Genomic DNA, 26,401 nt, shown 5'->3' with positions numbered 1-26,401 from the left:
AGGGTGACGACACGACCAGGTGTGGCAGAGCGTTCCACACATTGACGACCAGTGTGCTGACGAATACGACGACGAGAGTCCAGCCTGAGGTTTTCTCAGTTTCCATTGTGTCCCTATCGTCACCATCCGAATTGTGTCTTGTCAGCAACTCCCATCCGACAGCGACATACTCCGTGACCCAGCTGGTACACTGTAGACGTGTCTCCCCTGCGACGACGGTAGCACAGCGAGGGCAGCTGGAGGATCTGAGCCCCTCAGGTATGGCCAGTGCGTTACTTCATAGACAGACAGGTAACTCGCGCTGAACCTGCTCCAGCCGCTTCTGGTCCAGTTTGCCGAACGGGCCCCAGACACGTTACCATACTCCAAGTATGGACGTACTGAGGTCTTGAACAGCGAAGGCAACGTGTGAAATCGATGTTCGCAAAAGACCGCTTCGCGACGTCGGCATCTGGTTGGCTTAAAGATCGCCTCCGCTGTCTGCACGTGGAACTGAGCCTTTAAATTCCACGAAAATCCCGAGGTCCCTATCGTGGCTTCGCTGCGACTTCGGTGCCGCTCTAAGAAGAGGCCAGCCTCGGGTTGCAGTTCCAGATATGCATTAATTTTGTACTTTGTTGCACTAATGGGGACATCGACTTCTTTTGGCCACTTGGCCAGGGCGTTGAGGTCAACCTGTAGAGGTGTCATCCATGGCCGCGGACGCGACAGTAGATCCTGGTTCATGCGCGAGCATTTTGACCACGCTTTGCACTTATTCTGGTACGTCGTTCACGAAGATTATGAATAGCGTTGGTCCCAGCACGATCCTTGCGGGATACCGCTGATAACGTCGTCCATCCGACTTCGAACCTGGACCCGCACCTTTTGCATCCGTTGGTAAGAAGCCTGTCCAGCGCACCAAGTTGCCTATCACGCCGCAAGCATTGAGCTTGGGAGCAGACGGTTATGAGGTACAGAATCAAAGGCTTTCTTGAAGTCCAGGTACGCCACGTCCGCCGGCTCTCCATCCTCCACCGCACAGTCCAATCTTTCACGACTTCAAGAGCTGGGTGGCGTAGGACCGGTTTGAGAGAAACCCATTCTGGGTTGCTTAAAGAAGTCCAGACTCCGAGAAGTGATTAATTAGGTCATCTTTGACAAAAGATTCGAGTAGCTTGGAGGAAACCGCAATAAGACTTACTGCAGGGCGGATCCAGGATTTCGTCGAGAGGGAGGGGGCACGAAACATCGAGGGGGGTCCCTAGAGTTTGGGCCCTCTAGAAATCTGCTGGCATTCTTCCCATTCAATTTGTAGATAAAAATTAAAATATATGTATATGTGATATAATATTTATATGTATATATCATATATATATATATATATATATATATATATATATATATTTTCATAGAACGGGAACCCATCTTACTGACCACAGCCCTATAAAACTAGGCGTGCTACGTATGCACATACATGGAGCTCACTCATTTTCTACAGATCATGTGAAATCCCGTGATTTTGAAGTAACTGTTTCGGAAAAACAGATGAAATAAACTCAAGTGGCTGCTAAACGATCAAATCCAAGGACGAACTTCATTTCTAGCTTATTCACGGGTAGCCGGCTGGGCGATGTAATCAGCTGATGGCTGAAGAATAAATGATAATTTTCCTTTGTTAAAAAGTAGAGCACAAATCACAACATTCAAAATATGTTAAGAACGTGTGCGCAAAAAGAAGTCACAGAATAGAAAAGGAAAATGCATATATACGTCGTCGGCGGCACGTAAAGTTACGTTCGACAATGGCGCGCAAAAATTAATCGGCGAATATCCGACTGCTGCTCTATGGCTAAGGCACCAGCACCACGAGGGAAGAAACCTGAGCGATCATGGGTGCCGCAGGGGCGAACAAACAGGCTCCTGTCGAGAAGTGTGGGGTCCTCAGAGCAAGCAAAAAGCCCAAGACCAACGTGGTTTGTCCCTAGACGACCCGTAGTGCGCTGGCAGGCTGACATGTAAGGCCCCGGTCAGAGTACAGGACCTCTAGGCCAAGTGGAATTGCCCAAGACCACGAATAAATACCCCTGTGCCATCAAGTGCGCCCGGGCAGGCCCCGACAAGAGCGTAGGGTCCTACATTAAAATGCCCGATGCGCAGGACCCCAGACAATCCAAAGTGCCGGAGCAGGTTAAATGGGCCCTCGTCAAGAGCGTGGGGACCTCCATTCAAATAGTAAGCCCCAAGACCCAATGAAGGGGGCCCTGAATGATTGAGTGTGTTCGAGTAGGTTAACAGGTACGGCTCCTAACAAGAGCGTAGAGGTGCTTCCACTCAAATAGGAAGTACTCAAGACCCAATGTAAATGGCCCCCACCACTACTTATGGCCCCTCCCCTGGCTCAAAATCGGCCAATCAGCATCGAGTCGGACGGCTGTCAAATCAGCATCTATGCGCCTCAGGCCTGACAAATGGGCTGAGTAGGTCAGATGTCCGAACCGGGGTCGAAGAGCAACGGGTTAGCGCCAACGAATTGCGTGCGAGGACCGCCGAAGGGTCAGAGTTTTAATAGCATGAATTTATATTTACATCCTGCACACCCTGCTAGATGAATTTTGGAACGCTTGAGTCCAAGGGGGGGCATTGGCCCAGTGGCCATCCCATCTGGATCCACCCTTGACTCACTGGGCGTTAGCCCGCTGGGGACCGTCAGTTCCCTTTCTTGAGGATCGGGACTACCTCGCCAAGCTTCCACTCCTGGGGTAGCCTTTCATATGCCAAAGATTTTCGGAAAACCGTCCTAAGGGGTGCTGCCAGGACGTCTGCAGACTCACGAAGACGTCTTGGGTGGACATCGTCTGGCCCAGGGGCGCTCGAGGTCTTCAGAGCAGCCAGTTTCTTTGCCACTGCCTGGGTAGAGATATTCACGTTATCCAAAAACGGCACCGTAAAGTTGCGATCCATCACAGGCATGGCACTAGTCCCTTCATCCGTGAGAACATTGGAAGAATTTACAGAGGGCATCGGCATTTCCTTCGTTGCTGCTAGTCAACACTCCATCATCGCCAAGACGGTCTTCCACCCTGCATCTTGCGCATAGTCTTGAGTGGGTGCCTCCAAAAGGCCTTGGGGGTTCCCTTGACGTCCGCTGCTAATTGCATCTCATACTCCTTCCCGCATGTTTCTGGTCGACTTCCGAAGGTTATGCGACACCTCACAAACCTGACATGGTCCAGAACATCCCGTTCCCGCGTGTACGTACGCCATAGTCTTTTCCATAGTTTTTCCTCAAGTGACCTCTGGTAACTAGCTCATGTATTAGAATGATATCAAAAGATGTGTGTTGTGTGGTATCCGAATTTTGCGTTCAACTTACCTAATAAAACTGCCTATTTTGAGCTAAACATGTGTTTTGCAAAAGACGTCCATACTAGTAGATTATGCCCTTAATCAAGGTTGCGGTCATATCAAAGTCATATGGGAGTTGTGCATCTGATATATTTCAAGGCCATATGGGAGTTGTACATCTGAGTTGACACTTTTCCTAAAGTGCAAACACCAAAACTGCGCAAAAATGTGTACAGCTATGCATTATTTACGAAAAATAGCATATATTAATGTGATTCCAAGTCACTTACACCACCTGTTTTTTTTATCTGAAATCTGTGAACAGTTGGTACTATCATCTTCTCCTACTTAAGGAAATCTGGGCAATGGCTAATACCCCGCACAAATGTTATGCGTGGTGAATTCGTTTTAGAGGCTGATCTGTTTGACTTGACCAAGGTCGCTGATCTTGGTAGATGAATAATTTGAATTTGCGCAAAGGATGCTAAATTGATAGATGAACAGGTACCGAAAATGTGTGTTCCTTCAAACATTTTTCTACCTGTGGTCCAAAATCCGTAGGGGGAAGCCAATCTCTTCCTCCCGGCCGAGCGCGTCTTAAATGTGTGCTTTTCAGGGAGTTGTGAATCGAACTCTACCAAGCCAATTTTGATGAATGCGGCGGCAAACGAAAGATTGCTTTGTTGTCTTGAGCCGTACTGAACCTCCCACGGCGTACCGGGTCAAAGTTTTCGTGCGCGGTGCGCCGTGAATTGTGCGACTTTCGCCAGGTGCCTGGTGGTGTCAGCGCCTCGATCGGTAAAGTACCGGATCCATAATCGACAGGTGGTGTATTCGAATCCGAGCTATCCTTAGGGGCTTAGGAACATCCGTGTCTGATGGCCTCGGTCGCCGGGTCATCCTTTGAAGGGTCCGAGTCGGATGGCCTCGGTCGCCGGGTCATCCTTTGAAGGGTCCGAGTCGGATGGCCTCGGTCGCCGGGTCATCCTTTGAAGGGTCCGAGTCGGGTGGCCTCGGTCGCCGGGTCATCCTTTGAGGCTCCGTGTCGATGGCCTCGGTCGCCGGGTCATTCCTTTGAGGGCTCCGTGTCGATGGCCTCGGTCGCCGGGTCATCCTTTGAGGGTCCGTGTCGGATAGCCTCGGTCGGTCATCCTTTGAGGTGCTCCGTGTCGGATGACCTCAGCCGTGGGCCATTCTTTGTGAGCTGAGTCTCGGTGTCAGGTGACATCGGCTACGGACTGTGAGACTGCCGAGGGAGTGGCGAGCTGCAGCGAGCGCGCGTGGCGATGATTACACCCATTCCCCACGCCCCTCCGAGGCTCCACGGGAACTACACGCGACGGCGGCTGTTGTGCGCTGCCTCGAACCATGTTCCAGGCTCTGTCGCTGGGTAGGCGTATCAACCAGAGAGGAGCCGGCCTGCTGACCCGCTGTCCGCAGCTGACCCGCTGTCCTCAGCTGACCCGCTGTCCGCAGCTGACCCGCTGTCCTCAGCTGACCCCGCTGTCCTCAGCTGACCCGCTGTCCGCAGCTGACCCGCTGTCCGCAGCTGACCCGCTATCCTCCCCTGCGGAAGCTGAACGCATGGGATGTCACGCGCCGCATGTCCGCGGCCGCGGAGCTGGACGCCTCCGATTTCACGTCTCGCATCTGAGACGTCCAGCTGCCGCAGTCGAAGGCGGCGGCTGCCTGCAGGCGGTAAGCCCTCCGACGTGCGTGGCCAGCTGCCAGGCGGAAGCGCTGCCGCCGGTGGACGGACTTGGCGCTGGAGTCGGCCCACCCTCCGCAGCTGGAAGGGCTGTGCCGGTCAGAGCTGGAGTCAACGCTGGGGCGCTGCCTGTTCGCGTCCGTCCATGCCTCCGCCGACACCTGGACTTTGCCCCAGCCACGCCGAGTGACTGGCGGCGCTCTGGAGGACTGGGGGCGACGCCTGCTCTGCCCTCTGACTAGCCTGCACGTGCTGGTCACCGAGTGGTGAGCAGGTTCTGTACCACGCACCCACGGTAACTGTTCGACATTTTCATAGCCCCAGGCTATGTAATGTTTAAAAGAGCATTGAATTGGCGCAGTCCCTTTTCGTGGAATCACTGCTCCTTTTTGCATGCGTTGTTAAGTAGGTGGAATCTGAGCGTTGACTGCCTTGTTTAGTTTGTTATTCTGAACATGCGTGGAATGGCAGATCGTCAAAACAAGTGGAGTTTTTGGTTGTGTGCATGGATGTGCGCGGAAAATGCGCAAACAACAGTATGTGCGGGAATGTTTGGTTTTGTGCGGCAAATGACTTACAACTGTCACTTACAATGTGTATATGTATCTGTGCACTGTTCCTTCCCCACAGGTAACTGCTGCCGCTATTTGATCGTGATGTGTAGCTGCCCCTTACTTTGTAGCCTTTTGCTTTATGCCTTTGTAAGCGATGACGATGATCCTGAAAAGCCATGCTGCATGGATGGTGCGGTTGCAATGCGTGGAGATCGGGCTGCTGGGTGTAGAGGAGCGGGGAGAGTGGTGGACCGCTCAGGCAAGCTGGGTGAAGTGGGTGTGCGTGTGTGCGTTGTAGGCGACTTTTGTTTCTAGTTTTCGTCGTGCGTTTCAAAGGTGATTTTCGTTTTAGTTGTGGTACGTTTTCCTTGATTAAGAGTCGCGTGATGAAGTCGGCAGTCGCCAGCGTAAGTCGCCAGCGCGAGTAAGTCGCCGGCGTGGGTAAGTCGCCAGCTTGTGGGTAAGTCGCCAGCGTGGGTAAGTCGCCAGCGCGAGTAAGTCGCCAGCGTGGGTAAGTCGCCAAGCGAGAGTAAGTCGCCAGGCGTGGGTAAAGTCGCCAGCGTGGGTAAGTCGCCAGCGTGGGTAAGTCGCCAGCTTGTGGGTAAGTCGCCAGCGTGTTGAAGTCGAAGATTGTCGTTCTCGCCCCGCACCCCTAGGTTGTCTTTTAATAGCGCTCTGTTCTTTGCTCCGAGTCATCGGTTACCACGGCAGCGCCGCCGACACTCAGGAGAGTCAGGTCGGGATCTGTATTCGGAGCACGCCCTCGTCACGATCACGCGCACACGACACGACCCCCCGCGCGGCAGCCGCCAGCTGACCGCCCTCTCCGTGTCCCCGCTGCGGCGCGCAAGATGTACAAGGGCGGATCCACGGCAATGCTGGGAAGGGTCTGTGCGGGGACATCACACATTCTTTTTCGGAAAAACCTTGGTTGATGGGTGGAACAAACGCACTGTGGATTCCACCGCCAGAACGGTAACTGCGAAGGAGTGCTCAACACAAGACCAAACCAACATGACTATTGTGTAATGAGGCTGTGTCGTGAGGAGACAACTCAAGGTCCAACATTGACCCTTAGCGTTCTTGTGCCCAGTCAGCACTTATTATATGCTGTATGCCTGTCATATCTGCAGTTCGTGACACAATGTAAAGCTCGTTTTAACGCATTTACAGGATCAACATTCTGGCGTAGTGTGCGCTGCAAGCCTCCATCTCTGCCAGCTGGAGAGCCATTCTAACTACGTACACGCGATGGCCGATTGGTTGGCTGTTAGTAAGTGTCGTGAAGGTCATTAAGCATCACAAAGAATTTGACGATTAGCTGAGCCGTGTCAAACATACCCCTTCTATCCAGAGGGAGAAAGCAGCCGGTGGTGTATCGCAGCGGCTCGGCGACGCTCCGGTTGCCGGCCATGGCCGCCGCCTGGCGCAGACGCCGCGCAGCGGAGGCCGAGGCTGCTGAGGCCCGGTGGACACCGGTCGAACAGGGCGGAGAGAGGCGCCAGAGGCAGCCGCCGACGGCGGCCAGGTCGGCGGCCATACTGTGCAGCGCTGCGCCGTCCACGCCGCGCGTCGTCAGCAGGTACGGCACGACGGCCAGGCCGGAGCAGTCGCCCAGCATCGAGAAGAAGAGCCAGTCGGAGGCGAACGCGTGCAGCCGGTCAGCAGCCCGCTGGCACGCGCCGAAGTGGCGCAGGTGCCGCGCGAGGGCGGCGGGCTCGCCGCGCGCGAGACAGTGGCGCAGCGACGACTCGATGGCGGCGAAGCGGCGCTGGTGCTCGGTCACGGCCACATAGAAAAGGAAAGTAGGAAAAGTGTAGTGTCATTCGCAGGATCGCCATGAAGGAGAGGCTGACCAGTAGGTAGAGGACCTCGGCCGACGTGGAGTGGGGCATACGGCATGGTCGGCCGCTCGACAAACACAGCATGGCGTAGGTGACGCCCAGGACGTCCGCAGCGTACCAGACGAGGTAGACGACCAGGCGGCACCACTGGCCGGGCGCGCGCGGCAGTGGAACGCCTCGCTCAGTCGACGGTGGGCCAGCAGCATCTGCACCAGCTCGCGTCGCTTCGCGAACATGGTGAACACGCCGAACTGGCTGAGGCCGGTGCGCACCCGGAATGAGCACCGTCAGCCAGCTGGAGACCGCGGCAGCGGCGCGCGCGCCCGCCTGCTGGCCGGCCAGCCGCGTCCGCAGCGCGAGCACGGCCAGCGCGACGAGCAGCGCGGCCAGGTTTGTCCAGAAGCCGCGGCCGCGTGGCCGGACGGCCGGCAGCCGCCCAGCGCCGGCCAGCTCCAGCGGCAGGGCGCCGATCGCGCGCAGCAGCCGCGCGGCCGGCGCGATCTTGCGCCAGAGGTCGGGCTCGCGCGGCCGCGCGCTCAGCGCCCGCTGCTGCCGTCGCCGCCGCCGCTCGCGAACGCGACGCATCCCGGCCGCGGGGAGCGACGCCGGGCTGGAGCGGGCGGCGGCGTGCAGCGCTGACACCACGCTGGAGCCCGCTGCTGAGACGGCGACGCTTGACTGCTGCTCTGGCTGTGAACCGTTGAGAGAGACGCGGTGTCTATTGGTGAGGAGCGCTCAGGCATCACTTGAAAAGCTCGCTCTAGTATGATAGCGCTCTGACGCTGAATATTACGTGCCAAACTGAAAGGCTTCGTACAAGAATAACCGCTAGCACAGTGCTCATTCATGTCAATATTGGACACCCTCCAAAGGCCCAGCCGCCACCTCAAACAGCGGCCCGCTTTGCACCGTAAGTCGCGTAAACGACGATCCAGCGGGACTTAAAATAACGGTGAGTTTCGAAGCAGACCAGGTTATCCTAATTCGGAAGAAGCTCCACGAAACGCCGCGCAGAACAGTCTAAATCAACAGGTGAAGTTTGCAAGATCTCACTGTTATCGCACCGCCCCCGCAAACCGCACAACCGTTTGAGCTACTGGTAAAACGAAGGACGGATTACTGAGTCAGCCAAACCCAGTGGTCCTTCTTTTATCACCTTTGTCGTGTGCCTGACTTGCAGTTTGACGCCGCGGCGTCTCCTAGGTCGTTTGAGCATTGAATATCGACTGTGGTTTTGCATCAGCGTGTGTCCCAGGGTAATTGGCATGCCAGTTATTCGTTGGGTGTTGGAATGACATGTGATTACCTGCCCGACGGCTGCTGTCGGGGCCTCCGAGGATGGTCATCGGTAGCGTGATCGGAAACTATCAGCTGAGGTCTCGGACGACGGCTGCTGTCGGGGCCTCCGAGGATGGTCATCGGTAGCGTGATCGGAAACTATCAGCTGACGTCTCGGACGATGACGGCCTGAGCGTTTTGTCGCCGCGTGTGATATGCCAGCTCGCGATAGTCGCGAGGAAACACTCGTAATACCATAATCGATATCGGCCGCCGTTGTCAGCGCCCCGCGAGTCACGCAGGAGGGTGCGCCACGTCCCAGCTGACGCCGTAGCCGCAAAAGTTCGCCCCGCTGGCTGGCTGGGGGACGCCCACCTGAAGGAAGATCGCGCATTTTCCCGCCGAACCAATAACGGCATGACTGCCAGGATGCAGGGCTTGTTACAGTGCCGCCGCGTACCGAAAGGCTTATGTTTGGGGACGAGGGCTGGGGTCTGTTCGGCTGGCATGTGTCGAGGACGAGAGCGGGGCCTGTTCGGCTGGCATGTGTCGAGGGACGAGAGCGGGGCCTGTTCGGATGGTATGTGTGTGGTGACGACAGCGGGGCCTGTTCGGCTTGCATGTGTGTGGTGACGAGAGCGGGGCCTGTTCGGCTGGCACGTGTGTGGTGACGAGAGCGGGCCTGTTCGGCTGGCACGTACCGATGAATGAGAGCGGATTGATGGTCCCTGTGCAGCTCGCGATGCACTACACTCGTATTGCACTGAACAGGGGCAACTTCTGCGTTCATCCTAGGCTTTGCCTACCACCGGACCACGTTTGCCCCGGGTCATATTACTCAGCTCACCCACTGTCGCACAACTAAAAGGGAGGAGGCTCTCTTGTGGCTCCAAGATTACGGACCAGTATGGATAAAACATGTCCAGCCAAGCGCACTGTATGTACTGCGGGCTATGAGAGAGAAACGTCATGTGTAACTGAATTTTGACTATTTTTTTTTGTGAATCGCAGCACCGTTCACAGTGGAGTACTTTTGGAAATATATTTTCCTATCCATTACTGCTGCTAACTATGTACATGCATATATATATATATATATATATATATATATATATATATATATATATATATATAGGCATAGAGATAGATCAACGTGTGTGCATGTGCGTGTGCGTGTCCGTGTGCGTGCTTGCGCGTGTGCGCCTGCGTGCGTGCGTGCACGCGTGTGTCTGTGCGTGCGCGTGTTCGTGTATAACTATGCGCCAACTATATATCCAGTGAGATAGACCCAAAACTCTTACACTTCTCCGCTCCCCACCCCCCCCCCCCCCCCCCGCTCCCCCGAACACCACGAGACACGAGTCTAACCTGCGTTCTCCTTAAGCTAAGCGAGGCGAGCACGCTGGATGGTCGACGGTCGTGACGTCACACACGTCTGGCAAAACGCTGCCAATGATTCCCTACGCCACTCGCGTAGCCACAACGGGAAAACGCCCGTCGCTCTCTTTGTGTCGTTGTTGCTGCTTCGGCCTGTTCCAGCGCAGACATATCACGCATCAACAACGAGCAACAACGTGCGAATGCATATCGTTATTCACCTGGTCTGGCCTTGCCCAGCGAACAGTCCACATAAAGACACCACTCCCACACACTTGACCATAGCCGGATCCGTGTGTGCATCTCTTAACCAATAACACTAGCGCTAATTATGAATTCCGTAACCTGCGTTTCGCATCGCTCTGTGATTGGTTGGGTTTTGACCTCAAACGACTGCACACGTAGGGCAATGGTCGCTCACGTTTTTACAACTGGCTGTAGCTATCATTTACCAAACTGACATTCCGACCCGTTCGCGCGTCATGAATAACCCACCGTAGCTAACATGCCCATCTCCTATCTTCGGCATAACATAGCCGTCTCCCATGCTACCTTAGAACCATTGCGTACATTACGCAGCGTGTATAAATGTTCGTAACAAGTTCCACTCACAAATACGTGTACAACGCACACCAGTCCCAGAACATAATGGACACCACGCTCCAGAAGGCTGCACTTGAGAACCAGTCTGAGCAGTCTGCTGTCACATGCGTGACAGCTCTAGCGGCGTTAATGTCAGACGTCTCGCCGGACGACAGCAGGACAGCACCGCCGCCCCCAGCGGCACGTCGCTGCACCGCAGGACCCACAGCTCGCGTGCGGCGGTGAGACTCTGAGCACTGGCACCAGCGGGCAGCACCGGACGCGGGGCGGGTGGTCGGCGCGCGGCCGCTCCTGCCGCCGTGAACACAGCTGGTGCCCTCTCGGTTACCAGGCGCCGGGGCGGCCAGGCTCGCGTCCGCCGCCGGTCGGCGCGCGACACGCCCGGACCCGGCCGCTCCCCGACGTGACACCGCGGGCCATCGCGCGTTAGACGCTGCCTTCCCCTCCCCTCCCCTCCCCTCTCCCGACACTAGCGTCGCCTCACATCACGCTACACTCGGCGCCGGCGGCGGCGCCGAGGCCGGCCGGCAGGCGCGGGTTACCATCGCTGTCAAACTGGATGCCCAGATCCGACTCGCCGACCAGCTCCTTCGGCGGCTGCCCGAGCGCCTGCATCTGCTGCATCAGCTGGAACACGCGCTCCTGGCGAGCGCGCTCGGCCTCGGCGCCGGTCGCCTCCTCCTCGAACACGGCGCACACGTCCAACATGAGCTGGTGCTGGCGCTGGTAGCGCTGCCGCTCGGGCTCGGCCAGCGCTGGGCCGTGCTCGGCCAGCCAGGCGGGGTAGCGGTCCGACACGTCCTTCAGCGACGGGTACAGCACGTCCTTGGAGAGGATGCTGCTCATAACCGTCTGCATAAGCGGCATGAAAGCGTCCAGCGAGGCGGCATCCGGCGCAGCGCCGCTGCCACCGCCACCAAAAGTGCGCAGGAGTTCAGCCATGTCCGGCTCGCCGCCCATCTGCCAGAGGCGGACGCAGGGTCAGAGGAAGGAGGTCGAGCCAGACTCCCCTCCCCTCCATCCCCTCGAGGCAGACACGGCGTCAAGGCAAGGACATGCCACCCTCTGCCGGAGGCGGACAAAGGGTCAGAGCAAGGACACGCCCCGCCCCCGCCCCCCTCTGCCAGAGGCGGACATAGGGTCGAAGGGGAGGACATGCCCCCTCTGTCAGAGGGGGGCATAGGGTCTGCGAGGTATGTCCGGATCTCCCCCTCCCCACTATCTACCAGCAGCGGTTCGGAGACATCGGACGGTCCGAGGGGGGGGGGGGGGGGGGGCGTCGAGGAGAGCGACTGGCACGTGTAGGAGTGGTCCAAACTCGGGTCTTGTGAGTGCGGCAAAAGAAAAAACAACTTTCTTGAGGTCCAAGAAACACCCAAACTGGGGACGCGGTCAGAACACTTTTGCGACTCAGTGACAGCTGCACCGGTACCCTGCCTTCCCGCCACGGTGCCGGTACTCCGAGCGAGGCGGGTACCTTCTCAGCATCGGAGGTCATGGTCCTTGGACAGGTCGGCCAGCGTCTTGGCCAACGGGTCCTCGGCGCCCTCCACCTCCGTCTTAGCCATCTCCTCGGCCAGGTTGGCCATCATGGACGAGAAGGCGGCCTCGGCCTGGCCGCCCTCTGCTGGCGCGTCCTGTCAACAGGGCCAGCGCGGTACGTCATGCTCATGCTCGGCCAACGACCAAGTGGAAAAGTCGAGTACGTGAAGTGAGCGCGCGTGTGCCGCCAACGCTGACCACTTTATCTGATGATGTTACTGACTGAATAATGGCAATGATGACTAAATGTAGTACGCCTGGAGATCGATCAGGCGCCTCATCTACGGCCTGTTTTTACAGTTCACCAGCAAAATCACGTGGCAGACGTCTGGCCTCCCTGGACCGGTTCGCACCTTCAGCGCCTGCTTCATCGCCTCTTCGAAGGACTTGTAGGCGTCGCTGAAGTTGAGCTCCTCCGGCCCTGCCGAAGACGACGCCGCGCCCGACGCTGAAGCTGACGCCGAACCTGCAGCCGGAGCTGAAGCCGTAGCTGAAGTCGTAGCCGTAGCCGTAGCCGTAGCCGAAGCTGAAGCCGAAGCCGACGCCGGCAGTGGGCGGCCGAAGTCTGCCAGTGCGCTGTCCAGCAGTTCACTAAGCTCCGGGTCGTCTGGGTCATCCACCAGCTCGGCTGGGGCGCGCGGTGCGTCGTCCGAGCTCATGGCGTCAGCAGCAGTTACCCCGCCGGCCAGCAGGGTCGGCACACGGCAGGTAGAGCCGGCCTGCGCTCAGCTGGGCTCGCAAGGACACCTCCCTGAAAGGGTCCAGCAGGGTCAGCACACGGCAGGTACAGGCGGCCTGCGCTCAGCTGGGCTCGCAAGGACACCTCCCTGAAAGGGCCCAGCAGGGTCGGCACACGGCGGGTAGAGCCGGCCTGCACTCAGCTGGGCTCGCAAGGACACCTCCCTGAAAGGGCCCAGCAGGGTCGGCACACGGCGGGTAGAGCCGGCCTGCGCTCAGCTGGGCTCACAGGGACACCTCCCTGAAAGGGTCCAGCAGGGTCGGCACACGGTGGGTAGAGCCGGCCTGCGCACAGCTGGGCTCGCAAGGACACCTCCCTGAAAGGGTCCAGCAGGGTCGGCACATGGCGGGTAGAGCCGCCCTGCGCTCAGCTGGGCTCACAAGGACACCTCCCTGAAAGGGTCCAGCAGGGTCGGCACACGGCGGGTAGAGCCGGCCTGCGTTCAGTTGGGCTCACAGGGACACCTCCCTGAAAGGGTCCAGCAGGGTCGGCACACGGCAGGTAGAGCCAGCCTGCGCTCAGCTGGGCTCACAAGAACACCTCCCTGAAAGGGTCCAGCAGGGTCGGCACACGGCAGGTACAGCCGGCCTGCGCTCAGCTGGGCTCACAAGAACACCTCCCTGAAAGCGATGAAGATGTGGCAATGTAAACCTCGCTGCTTTAATGAATGTGGGGAACACATTCTGGTTACCTCTTCTCAGACTGAATTTTGGCATTTGATACTATTCTGTGAAAACATAAAGGATAAAACGTAGCATTGTCTTAAAATAATGTTCCTTATTCAAGTCATCATAGCAGCAACATTGTTGCAAACGAGTACTCATTTGAAGATGACCAGGACCAGGACTGGTAGATTAGAGGTTTGCAATGGGACATCCATTGTCACTGGAATCAATAAACATAAACCCTGAGACACTGCATGGAAACAGGCTTCTTATAAGCCAGCCTTGCCTTGCAGTCTTAAACATGCACTGTTGTCAATGGCACAAATCGTGCTATTGACACATATCACTCACAAGACGTTTGATAGAAAAAAATCTGAAATCTCAATCAAACCAAAATAGAACTTTGTATACCCTGCATTAGTTGCTTCCATTTTACATGTATCAGGGAGAAGATACCTTACCAGTAACTTTGAGCCTGCTGTAACAACGGTAACAGCCGGACATGTTCCCACAAATGGCCATCCCAGCCATAACAGAGCAATGTTTTCATGGGCCCACGGTGGCCAACGACAAAGGCTGCTCTTCAAGGCATCCGGACCATATAAATAGCATGTAGACCAATCAATGGTAAGGACAATTAGTACCAATGTGAAAGCTTCACCTTGAAAAGGCAAATGCTGTGCGTACACACCCTTAAAATTGGAGGGCGGGGGGGGGGGGTTACGCAGCGGGCTTATACACTCTCCAAAATGAAGGAAGACTATGCACGGTGCCCACACAATGATACACCCTCAAAAACCTCCAGATTGAACAAGCAACTGAAGTAATAAAAAGCTTGAGTTGGGAGTGAAGAGAGTTGGTAATATTGCTATAAATATGAGACGATCATCAAAGTGTCTCCATGTGCCCGAAGCCAATTTTCTACATCTCTGCATTGTAGAAAGTTTAGAGAGGGCAGTGGTCAGGTGGTCCTGGTCGCTGGACGCAGCTGGTCCTCACGCCCTGAGCCCGGGCTGTAATCCCGGCGGCGGTGGGATCCCTGAACGGTGGTACGGCCAACGCGGACGCCTTTATCCCGTGACGCTTGAACGGTGGCATCAGTGGTGGTGATGTCACACCTGTCTGAGAAGACAAAAGCTCAAGTTCTCGGTACTGGACAGTGGCGCAGTTTTCTATGTCCTAGAGGACCCCTCCCCCCCCCCCTTATTTGGGCTCCTCCAAGAAGAAAGTAGACCAAATTCGAGGAGAAACTTACTTGTTACCCTAGGCTTGGAGAAGGACTTTTATTTTCCGCTTTCTGCCCCTCCCCGAGCTCAGTTTGCGAAACCATGCCTTGATACCGGACTATCGCGGAGAGAAAGTGTCTGACTCTAGGCCTGAAGTGTCATTCAGGTGACCACGGAGAAACGTCAAATGAGAGCGCCGAAATCCGATATGGGGTCCCGAGGGGCTGGCTCGAGGTCACTGAGGGGGGCGCGGGTCGGACCCTCAAACACCAGTCAGAGAGCCCGCTGCCACCGATTGGGCTCCCCGAGACTATGAGGGCCTCTATGGCACTTAGACGCTACCAATTCTGAACAGTTGGCTCGGTGTCGGTCTGAGTCTGGGAGCCCATTTCCCAAGTAGGGACAAGGCCAGGAGCCGCGATTTACATTGGCCGGTGCGCCCCGAGTCAATGAGGAGCCCCTGTGTCGGCCAAGGGCCCACAGCGCCTAACAGCGGGTCCGTGTGTTGACAAGGGGTCCCGAGTCGGTGAGGGAGGGTGTTCGAGGCTGCCCGACGAGGGGCCGCTGTGCCCTTCAACACTGACGATCAACGGCCCGATGGGAAGACTGAAGGGCCGTAAGGGTCAAAAGGGTGCAGGTTATCCCGGCCCATGTGGCTGTGGCCCCAAATGTCAGTCAAAATCCCCCTTTCACCGATTGTGAGACCATGGGACAATACGAGCCCCTATCTCGGCCAGAGACCACTACATCGAATAGTCGACTTAGTGTTGTTCTGATCCCTGGGGCTCCTATTTCCCCAGCGGGAACGAGGCCAAGGTCCGCGATTGGCATTGGTTGGCGGCCCTCCAGCAATGAGGGGCCCTTTGACGGTCAGGCCCCCAAAGTGCCCAACAGGGGGTCCTGTGATGGAGGGAGCCCCGATTAGGCCAGGGGTGACCCGGGGTCCTTGCAGGGCCCCTCACCCCGTTTCAGCCAAGGGCCCGTTAACCAAGACTGGGTCTCCGTGGCAGTTGTTGGACGACCTGCGGTTATCAGGGATCTTTTAGCACCAATGACGGCTCTTGCACCTATCTGGGACGAAATATCCAGACCAGAGGGCCTTCAGCACCGGAGGACCCTCAGCACCGGGGTCGACGACGATGTATGATGCATCTCTGTAAGAGCCTCCGGATCGACCAGCCGAATCCGCCTCCACGTAGCCAGAATGGCAGCCACTGGACATCGCGCACTGAGACGGAATGGTCTTTATGCAATTGATCGGAATGACAGTGGGCACCCTACTTTTCACCGATTGTGAATCACGGTTAAGCATTCCCAGATGGAATAGGGCAGCCTATGTTTATGCAAGTTGCTGGGCTCTATAAGATTTACGGTCAACATTCACGGATCCTCAACACCTCTTCAGTATGGGCTCCCTTGCAGCATTAGAAACTATGCCTTCGTCCGACATCAAAGCCCAAGTAATGTTTGATTCCGTTCGAGTGAAGCAAGTGACATCATCATACCACGCCCATAGACCATAAAGCCCTCCACTAAAGAGTGGTCATCATCACGATTCTAACTCAGGTCTGCTGCATGCGATACTAGCACGCTAACCATCCAGCCACCCTGGATGCGGGACTGACGTTCGATGATTTTTAATCAGAGAAGAACTGTCTCAGAGTGGGTTGATGGATTTTGTGATCGTCTCATGCATATAACACAGTGAGCCAAGTTTTAGTACTGGATTCTGAATGTCGGCACTTGCTTCCCTCCGAGACTGCCAATCAGGTAAGCTCAGGTGCACAACCATCTGACAGATTTTTGAAAGTGTATATGCCCAGCATGAAGCCACCCTCCATTTTGGAGGGTGAATAAGTCATGTACATAACCACCCTGTTTTGGAGAGTACACACCTGCAGCCAAAAAAAAAAATGCTTACCTTGCTCTATCAAGATGGCCTAGATGCATCAGCATCATGCTGTCAGTGCTATGGACTTCTGTCTGCTGTTTTTATAATAATGTCACATATTGAGGGCATGATGACAACATGTCGCTGTTTCCAGTCGGGTCTACATCAGTATCTCACATTGTGATATCAATTTGTTCATCAATAACATCTTTAGGACATCAGACACTATAAATAATCATGAAACAAAATATCTTAGAGAGGTCTTATCATCTTACTTTCAAAATATAGTAATTCCGATAATGAAGGAAGACATCATTCAAATGTCTGTCTTCAGACTGATGACATGGGTGTTAATGGGATGATGTGCTGCAGGTGGTTGAGCGCACTATTTATGACATTTGCTGCCTTATGTAAGATGATTGCTGTACAGTGCTCTTTTGTAACATAACATACCTGTGTCTTATTTTGCTGTTTTCTGATTATTTGAAGCTTTTCCTACCTTGAAAGGTGACTGGCACATATAAAGTTCTTGTAAACCAACACACTAACCACCCCCCAAACTCCGGGTATTTTTCTTCCTCTTGCGCTCTCAGATACTGAAGAAATGTTGTGATCATGGTTCACTCAGCGTACCGTGCATGTTTGCCGTCTAGCCCAACGTAAATGCGCCGCCTCAAACACGCATAAAATGGGACGCTTGGAGCAAGGGACAAATGCAGCTTGCAAACACCATCCATATTTTTTAAGTGAATCCTTCATTGCCTTTCACACAACAAACATTTTTAGCCACGTACCTGCTTATAGCGCGCTTGCAACGTCACTCAGCTCTTAACCAAAGCTGGAAACCGGTATGCGAAAACGAGTTCTTGAGCGAGCTTGCAAGCTGCCTGAGATATGGATGGAATGTAACATACGCGTCATATTTGACCTGTTTTCAGAACAGGTTCAGCTGATATTTTCAGGACTTCAATAAAATCATTTTAAATTAGTTAATTTTCTTTTTTTTCCTCATTGGAAATTACTCGTTATCGAAGGATATTTGTAATCCTTATATTCACGCAAAAATAATGCTTTTTATTGTCACTTAGAACAGAGGTAAAATATAACTAAGCAAATTGATGGCTTGTTCTTGATGCAATGGCAGTATCTGCGCGTTAGTTTCATTTACTTACACTGACACGTGAAAGAATCGGCGTTGTTTAGTAAGAGTGCATTATCCGCGTCTTTGGTAAGTAATTGCAGTAATGCTCGTATTCAGTGTGAGGGCGAATATTGTCAGCATTGCTTAGAGCAAGTTATCAATGTCGTGTTGGTCGCACCATCGACCCTTGGCGCCACTAATGTCTTTTGGGGTCCAAGGGTGGGATGCCCTGGGTGCGGACAGAGAGTTAGCTTGCTGCGAATTGACCACTGTGGGGTTCCATGCGTTTATTGTGTGAATGGACTGCGTGGAGTTGTGCTTTTGGGGCCTGTACAGAAAAAGTACTCTGCACAGTCTGGTGGAGCGGCCAGATCATTTAAATAGCTGGCTTATGTATGCTGTGAACCCAAGTGCACTGAGTTTGATCCACAGTCATTGCCAATGTCATTGGATAGGGAACCAACGTTTCAAGAATTTATGATGTAAACATAATTTCTGGCAAAAAAATCTTGAAACCTTTTTTGCTTCCATGATACATAGGACTTATGCTGGGCTCTAAATATGGGGGCACTGGGTACTGGGCCCAGGGTGGGAGTATTGCTTGGCCTGAGTGAGCAGAGGGCTTGCTGGCCACTGGCCGTTGGGGTCAGCCCAAGCCAGAAGCACCTGCGCCAGCAGGATTGTGCTGTTTGGTGTGTAAAATACTCTTTATTGCTATCTGGCCAGAGCATGAATGCTAAAGTATCTGTTGAACTAAATGGAACAATAGGGATGGTGGGTTCAGGGAGCATGCAACAAACTGTGCTTTGCAGGCGCTGAACCCAAAACCATCCATTCCAACCATTCAGAATAGACTTATCTACAGATAGATATTTTCCATTTTAAAAAGTTAGGTGAAAATTCAGCACACTGGCCTGGCCTGAGTTTGGTGTCTGTGATTGGTTTGGCCCTAACTTGCAAAAAAATGAATCCACAGTGCCCAACATTTGTCTGATTGAATTGTGGCCAATCAGCAACAATAAACTTGCTGTGACATTTGACAAAGTGGTTTGCAGCCAGCCTGCAAAAGTTTATCAGTCTTAGCATAACATCTGTATGACATTGGTGAGCTGAGCCTTGACTTATGTGTGTCAAGCTCATACCAGGCTAGATGTCCCTGAATTTTCAAAGTATTGTGTGGGACAAGTGGTCTCAGCCCTTTTGAGCGATATTACCTATGTGACATTACTATTCCCTGTAACCTTGGCTCTATGCTCTGAAATTGGTGACTGTGTGCAGAATTTGGGGTGTGCCAATTTAAAGCAGACATATGGCAAAATATGTCCCGCTATGCACATATATTCAGTGTAACAGGGCTTTTTTGCTGTCTGGTTTGGGCATGTTCACTGTGATGAGGTGCTCATGGTTTGAAGTGATTTTTTTATGTAGATGTGGTTGCACAATTTGGCTAATACAGTAGGAATGAATTTGGCTACCCAGGTTATGCATGTGTGCCATGTGGCATGTACTTAGCAATAGGTTGGTTTCTGTGCTGGCAGTGTACATAGTGCAGTGGACATAGTGGGGGTTTTACCACCATTGAGCTGATTCTGCAGTTTAACCGCACGTCTGGTGCTCTGCAAAAATGTCCCTTTTCATATTTTCCTTCTTTTGTGTTAAGTATTTTACAGCTTTTTGTTAGAAGCATGCTCTACAACCTCCTCATTCCAAATTCCCACAAACCACACATGCACTAAGTTCATACATAAGTTTATCATACATATGCCTTCCAGTTGAGGGCAGTGCTCCAATATTCTGCCACTCAGGTGGCAGCGATGTCAAGATTTATTTCATAATGTAACACCCTGGCTTTGGGCTCAATGCCAGTGCCCCCCCCCCCCCCTCCCCAAAATTGGCCAATCAACATCAAACTTGGTGGCATTCAAACCAGTATGTATGTGCCTCAGGCTTGACAAATGTGCTGATTAGGTCAGATGTCTGGGAGTGAGGTCAAAGAGCAACAGATCAGCGCCGACAAATTGCCCGTGGTGACCACTGGAGAGCCAGGATCTGGTAGCATTAGCGCCGACGAATTGCCCGCAGTGACCACTGGAGAGCCAGGATCTGGTAGCATTAGCGCCGACGAATTGCCCGCAGTGACCACTGGAGAGCCAGGATCTGGTAGCATTAGCGCCGAAGAATTGCCCGCAGTGACCACTGGAGAGCCAGGATCTGGTAGCATTAGCGCCGACGAATTGCCCGCCGGTGATCACTGGAGAGCCAGGATCTGGTAGCATTAATCTATATTTGCACCCTGCACACCCTACTGGATGAATTTTGTGATGTGGATTGAGGGTTGACATGCAATTCAGACTGGCCAGTTGCCATGTTGGTGTATGTGTGTGTGTCCTCTTGAACTTGTTTTTAGCACCCTGTTACCTTATTAAAATTGAAGCCTGGCATCCCCCATTTCCCAATGAAGAGATTGTATCAGTACAAAGATATTGTTTGAGGCTGGATGTTCACAGCCCTGTTAAATGCTGCAACTTGTTCTGGCATCAGAATTCTGTATACCTGATTTCATGTCAGATGTTTTGAAGACAGTGACAGCAGCCATGGTCCTTGGCAAGTGACAATGGAAACAAGGCACCAGGGATCCTGTTGAGGCTTTTGTCATTATTATGGGTAACTCAGCTCTCTGTCTGTCCCCATCAAATGAAAGATGAAGAATGTGTGATGCCCCAACCAAAGATGATGATGAAATAATTAGTTCTTTTGTTCTCAGGAGGCAGATACATCATTACCATGGAAAGAGCTCTTGCGGTCCTCACCAGGATCGAAGATGACGTTAAGAAGCTGAAGACGACAGATGTCAAAAAGGAGGAAGACCTTGAATATGATTTGGGACTTGTGATGGCATCAGACCCCAACCCCCTGGACCACGGTGCCATCCGGTAAGCCGATACCATCTGTAGGAATGTTATGCAGTGTCCAGGCTTCATTGCCATAATCTAGGTCCCCGTATGAGCCATCTACACTATTTCAGTATTCGGCTTTTTAGGTGACAAGAATGTCAGTATTTTGTCATGCTATTACATCCCTGGGCTGGGGTTCGCTGCTTGTTCTTCCTCTCCTTGCTCAAAATCGGCCAATCAGCACCAAACCGAGCAGCAGTCAGCCCAGCATCAAAGTGCCTCAAGCTTGACAACTAGACGGGGCAGGTCAAATGTCTGGGTGCGGCGTCAAAAAGTAACGGGTTAGCCCCAACAGATGGCAGGTGGAGACCGCTGGAGAGCCAGGATTTTCGTAGCATTGATTTATATTGACATCCTGCACATCCTACTGGATGAATTATGGACCGCCGCTCATCTGCCATAATTAGAATATCCCCAAAGTGTGCTGGTTCGAAGTTTCACGAGCGTTGATACACCCAAAATCAATGCTATTATCACATGCAGGCATTGTGTAAGATGATCTTTGGAGGGCATTAGCCCACGCATTAATTGTGAACGATCATCTTTGCGGGGCAGTCGTGATAGCTGTTGGGGCTGGCGCGGAGCGCCGTCCGCGCCCGTGCCGACGTCCGCTTTACGCCGTCGACAGGGCCGACCGCGAGCTGTACCTGCACCAGCTGGCGCGGGATAACTGCCAGCTGCTCATCAACAAGCTGTTCGAGCTGCCCAAGGAGACCAAGGACGACGTCACTGCCGTGGTGTTGCCGCCCGCTCAGATGAGGTATTGCGGAGTGTACTGCTGTCATGTCACGTGACTTACTGCCCGGTGTACTGCCGCCCAGCCGAGCTCCTGTGCAGGTTAACACAGTGCTATTCATTTGTGCGGAGTGTAAGCGTGATCTACCGACTTCGAAGTTCGGCTTCATTACGGTGATTTTGGTTGTTCGGGCTTAGGCAGATGGAGACTGACTTGCTTTAATGTTTTCATTTATTACCGAAAATCGTTTTGCGCTCAGGCAAGCTGTACGTCTGTCTTTCGCGCAGAAAAATGTGCTGGTTGGTTTGTTTTGGCGGTCAGTGGAATTAAAAGCTACTCGCATTATGTGTGCCTGTGGACAAGTGAATATCGATCTGTGTGGAAGAACAGGAAAAGGTTGTGGGATAGCACATGCCATGGCTGGCATAACCTTCCATTTTTTTTTTTTGCGTGTGGTTCGGTGTTATCGCGTTGGCTGTCATTGACTATGACACTTCCGTTTTGTAAGCTTGTCACGTCCGACACCGCGGGTGGGTTAGATAGACTGCCGACATGGATACGCCTGCTTTTTTAGTCAGAAGGCTGCGGAAGATTGGCTGTCAGGGTCTCGAGGATCATTTGAGGCAGCACAAAAATTGGCATTGTGCCCCGAGCCCCTCTTGAATCAAATCCGTGCTGAATACTTTCTTTAGGAATACGTGCGCCGTGTTCGCGGACGTTTGTACTTTCGGCAAAAGCGTCAGACCACTGAGGGCTGCTTGTTGGCAGGATACCGCGAGAGAAGCCGGTGCCGAAGCCTAAGCCGCTGAGCAAGTGGGAAGAGTACGCGAAAGCCAAGGGCATCACGCGCAACAAGAAGAGCAAGAAAGTGTGGGATGTTGAGCTGAAGGTGAGGAAACATTGCACCGCTTCACAGTTGGATGGTTCTGGTTTCCATTTGGCGCGATACGTTTGATCCCGTGTGTTCATTAACTTTTGAAACTTATGCTGCTTTAAATTTTTAGCCATGCATAGCAATGCTGGCACGCGCGCCAACCCATGTTCTGACCGGGATGAGGTCCGCATCCCTGGCTGCTCATCACAGATCCGCTGCTTAACCGCACTGGCATCTCGTGCTGGCCTTGTACTGTACTTCGCCGGTTAGTTGTGGACGAGTTCCTGGATGAGTCAGGGCTATCACCGTCCCTGCACAGCAATTCATTTTCATCGCGTCACCGCGTGCTATTGTCCTCATTGTGTCGGTCGCCGCCCTCATCGGTCCCTACTCGGCCCATACTCGGTCCCTACTCGGCCCATACTCGGTCCCTTCTCGGCCCATACTCGGTCCACACTCGGTCTACACTTGGTCTGCACTCGGTCTGCACTCAGTCCCCACTCGGTCCATACTCCGTGCACATCCGGTCTACACTCGGTTTACACTCGGTCCACACTTGGTCCCCACTCGGTTCCCGATCGGTGCCCACTCCACCTGGGCTGAGCTGCATCGATTCCTCCTCAGCGCTGGGTGCCGCGCTTCGGCGCCAAGAAGGCACAGGCGGAGCGCGAGAAGAACTGGGTGATGGAGGTGCCGGCCAACACAGACCCCAACACGGACATGTTCGCTCAGGTAAGCTGGCCGCCCGTGCGGCGCCTCTCAGCCCTCGACGCCGACGCCGGCCTGGGGGGGGGGGGGGGGGGGGGCCGGCAGCGGCAGGAGAGCGAGTGTGGAGCGGGGTTTCATCGAGCGCACGGCGGAAGCGGCGCCAGCCGAACGAAGCGATGCTCTAGGAAGATGGTGCGGGGGTGCGCGACATCGTGTTCGCGTGTTTGCGACGGGAGGGAATCCGTGTTATGGGACGTGAAAGATTTCAGAGACCGTTTTTGAAGCGCATTTGTTACGTATATGCGCGTATACCTAACTCGCTTACGTCATCGCCGCGGTGCTAATAGCGCTTGAGTTGTGGCGATCATGATCACGCATCTGCATCTTCAATCAGATGTGTGTGTTTTTCACACTGGAGGCTGCCGATCGGTGTCAGGGAGGGAGGGAAGACTGGGAGTTTTCTCAATTGTGTCCTTACACCGCAACCCCGTGTCTGTAGGCGACCGAGAAGAAGCGCGAGCGCGTTGCCAAAAACGAGCTGCAGCGGCTGCGCAACATCAAGCGCAACATGAAGGTGCCAACGGTCGGGGTCACGCCCAAGGACGTCTCGAAGAGCAGCACGTCAGAGGTAGGGCGGCCGACCTGAGCACATCTTAATGACACCATGCCCGGTTCGTTAACGTCTAGGCTATTGGTAATTGAGCTGGGTGATGTGCCATGCAATGTGTCTTCATCGTCGGACGCACCGTTGTGCTCAAATGCGCTATGTTGCCACCACATTTCGTAAAAATGTGCTCGATGTGCTGTTGATGGAGGAGTGGCCGGGCGTCCATGCCTCCTCCCCACTCGTTGCCAATTGACTTTCACTGCACCCTTCACGCCGCCCTTGTCACAACGTCACTCCGCACACTTCTGACGTCGCTCTCTGCTCTCCTGACGTCACTTTGCCTACCTCTGACGTCACTCTGCCTGCCCCTGACATCACTGTCTACCTCTGATGCCATTCTGCCCACCTCTGACGTCATTCTGCCTACCTTTGACGTTACCCTGCCTACCTCTGACATCACTGTCTACCTCTGATGCCATTCTACCCACCTCTGAAGTCATTCTGCTTACCTTTGACCTCACTCCGCCTACCCCTGACGTCACTGTGCCTACTTCTGACGTCACTGTACCTACCTCTGATGTCCTCTGCTTACCTGTGACGTAATTCTGGGTACCTCTGACGTCACTTCGTCTACCTCTGACTTAATTCTGCCTACCTCAGCCGTCACTCTGCCTACCCCTGACGCAATTCTGCCTACTTCTGACGTCACGCTGTCTATCTGACGTCACTGCTTACCTCGGACGTTACTCTGCCTGCCTCTGACGTTACGGCGGCCGGCAGCTGACGGAGGCGGCGGCGCTGGCGCGGCGCAGCACGGCCTCGCTGGGTCAGTTCAGCCGCAAGCTGCCGCGCGACGCGCCGACCAAGGAGCGCGGCCGACGCCGCCAGTTCGGCCCGTCCGTGGGCGACACGCGCGGTGAAGTGCAGGGCCAGCTGGAGCTGCTGCAGACGCTGGGCCGGCGGCCGGCCGGCGGCGCCGTCGACGCCGAGAAGGCGGCCAACCGTGTCATCCATCAGGAGCAGCGCGAGTGAGTGTCGTGTGCTCGCAGCCGCAGCAGAGTTAGAGTTAGGGTTACAGTTAGGCAGCAGACCGGGCTTCGGTGTTCCGCCGAGATCGTTGCCTGTGCTGGGAGTTGGGATGTCAGACCATGCAGAGTCTGAGGTAGGCTGTTGCACTGGAGACAGCTGCAGGAGGCAGTTGTATTAGTTGGTGGTTCCCAGTTGTGTAAGGAATCTCAGAATGTGTTACAAAAACGAGGGACTGTTCACGAATTTGTGCATCTTTGTCGTGCTGTGACCAGCTGTACCTTGCCGTCAAATAATCCTTGTTCCCTTAGGCTATTTGGTTGCAACATCAGATTGGCATAATATTTTTTTATCGCGTGGCTGATGTGGTATGAAGATAAGATTGCGAAGCTCCAACTGCGTCACCGTGGGTGATTGTTCCCCTCCCTCCCGCAGACGGGCGGCCGGGAAAGCCGACGCCAAGCCAAAGAAGGGCAAGAAGAGATGGATTCCCAACACAAAGAAAGGAGAAAAGCAGAAAAAGGCGATCGCCAAGAAAGCCGGAAAGGGCAAAGCTGGGAAAGGAAAGAAGGGGAAAGGACGATAAGGTGTTGGTGTGCGGGGTATTTTCGGAGATCATGGTGTTCGTGGAAAGTGTTGTTGCAGTATGTGCTATTTCCCCGCCCCCGACCCCACCTCCCTGAGCACAGGGCGAGCGCCGTCGGCTGACGTGGCGTGGATGTTGACTGCGCTCCGCCGACCCGGGCTTATTCCACCGACCCGGCTGTGCTCCGAAGATCTGGCCGTGCTCCGAGGACCTAGCTGTGCCCCGAGGACCCGACCGTGCTTTGCGGACCCGGCTGTGCTCAGTGGATCTGGCATGCGGCGCGGTCGGCTTTATCGCCCATCCCTGACAATATCCTCAGGCCCCGGAAGGCGCGCGTGGTCGGAAGGGGGGCCACCAGCTGGAGGTGAGGATGGCCCGGCTGGCTGCTCGAGTTCAGGTTGGAGGAGAGCCATCAGCTGGGGAGGAGGGTCCGGCTGCCCGAGGTTAGGTCAGAGAGGGACCATCAGCTGGGGAGGAGGGCCCGGCTGCCCGAGGTTAGGTCGGAGGGCAGCCATCATCTGATGAGAAGGGCCTGGCTGCCCGAGTTGAGGTGAGCTGCGGCTGAAATACCTGGACTGGTGACGCTGCCAACGTTTGCCCCGCATGGTTTTGGCAGAGATGTAGATGGCGCCACATGTTGATCATGATCAGCTGGCCCTGCGCTGTTGTCCGGTTCGGCTTGTGAATACATCCATGAGTCTTAGCCATGTGTCGTGATGGAGGGTACGGGCGCGAGAATAGGGGACTGAAGCGACATGGTGCTGGACGGAATGCGTTTCAGATCTCACGTTGGCAGGTGTGCGTTCGTGGACGCACCTTTTAGTCGCGCTCTTTGCGGACCCAGGACGCATATGCCAAGCAGAGTGGGGCCTGGGGGACCGATTTCCCAACTCAATTTAAATTGACACTGGGCGCTGGTTGCTAAGAGGACGAATGGCCATGTTTTCCCCCTATTTTGGAGGATTTTCAACCGTTACCGCTAACGAGATCCTCCATCGGCTCCCACTTTCCTTGG

The 26,401-nt window shown here is 54.4% G+C and overlaps 2 protein-coding genes across 2 annotated transcripts; one reads left to right on the top strand and one right to left on the bottom strand.

The window, feature by feature from the left end:
- Positions 1 to 10,216: 10,216 nt before the first annotated feature.
- LOC119090985 (peroxisomal biogenesis factor 19) lies at positions 10,217 to 12,892 on the bottom strand. Its single transcript, XM_037213710.1, has 5 exons — positions 12,826 to 12,892; positions 12,587 to 12,654; positions 12,225 to 12,328; positions 12,169 to 12,193; positions 10,217 to 11,651 (listed from the first exon to the last, which is right to left on the bottom strand). The coding sequence occupies exons 1-5, from the start codon at positions 12,890 to 12,892 to the stop codon at positions 11,172 to 11,174; spliced, it is 744 nt and encodes a 247-aa protein (XP_037069605.1). The 3' UTR covers positions 10,217 to 11,171.
- Positions 12,893 to 17,933: 5,041 nt separating this feature from the next.
- Positions 17,934 to 26,089, top strand: LOC119091082 (ribosome biogenesis regulatory protein homolog). Its single transcript, XM_037213800.1, has 8 exons — positions 17,934 to 17,982; positions 20,660 to 20,828; positions 21,478 to 21,609; positions 22,354 to 22,474; positions 23,084 to 23,191; positions 23,667 to 23,795; positions 24,555 to 24,802; positions 25,236 to 26,089. The coding sequence occupies exons 2-8, from the start codon at positions 20,680 to 20,682 to the stop codon at positions 25,384 to 25,386; spliced, it is 1,038 nt and encodes a 345-aa protein (XP_037069695.1). The 5' UTR covers positions 17,934 to 17,982; positions 20,660 to 20,679; the 3' UTR covers positions 25,387 to 26,089.
- The last annotated feature ends 312 nt before the right edge of the window (positions 26,090 to 26,401 follow it).

The sequence above is a fragment of the Pollicipes pollicipes genome, unplaced genomic scaffold, assembly GCF_011947565.3.
Source record: "Pollicipes pollicipes isolate AB1234 unplaced genomic scaffold, Ppol_2.1 Scaffold_3216;HRSCAF=3773_pilon_pilon_pilon, whole genome shotgun sequence".
Taxonomy (NCBI): domain Eukaryota; kingdom Metazoa; phylum Arthropoda; class Thecostraca; order Pollicipedomorpha; family Pollicipedidae; genus Pollicipes; species Pollicipes pollicipes.
Note: the sequence above shows the minus strand (reverse complement) of the source record. Positions and strands in the feature narration are given on the sequence as shown.

Bases quoted from the DNA above. Each gene is read 5' to 3' on its own strand.
- LOC119091082 (XM_037213800.1), top strand. From the start codon at position 20,680: ATGGAAAGAGCTCTTGCGGTCCTCACCAGGATCGAAGATGACGTTAAG. The intron at 22,475-23,083 runs GTGAGGAAACAT...ATTCCTCCTCAG, and splicing joins TGTGGGATGTTGAGCTGAAG to CGCTGGGTGCCGCGCTTCGG. The intron at 23,796-24,554 runs GTAGGGCGGCCG...GGCGGCCGGCAG, and splicing joins CGAAGAGCAGCACGTCAGAG to CTGACGGAGGCGGCGGCGCT.
- LOC119090985 (XM_037213710.1), bottom strand. From the start codon at position 12,892: ATGAGCTCGGACGACGCACCGCGCGCCCCAGCCGAGCTGGTGGATGAC. The intron at 12,655-12,825 runs GTGAACTGCTGG...CGTCTTCGGCAG, and splicing joins CCCAGACGACCCGGAGCTTA to GGCCGGAGGAGCTCAACTTC. The intron at 12,194-12,224 runs GTTGGCCAAGAC...GACCTGTCCAAG, and splicing joins GTGGAGGGCGCCGAGGACCC to GACCATGACCTCCGATGCTG.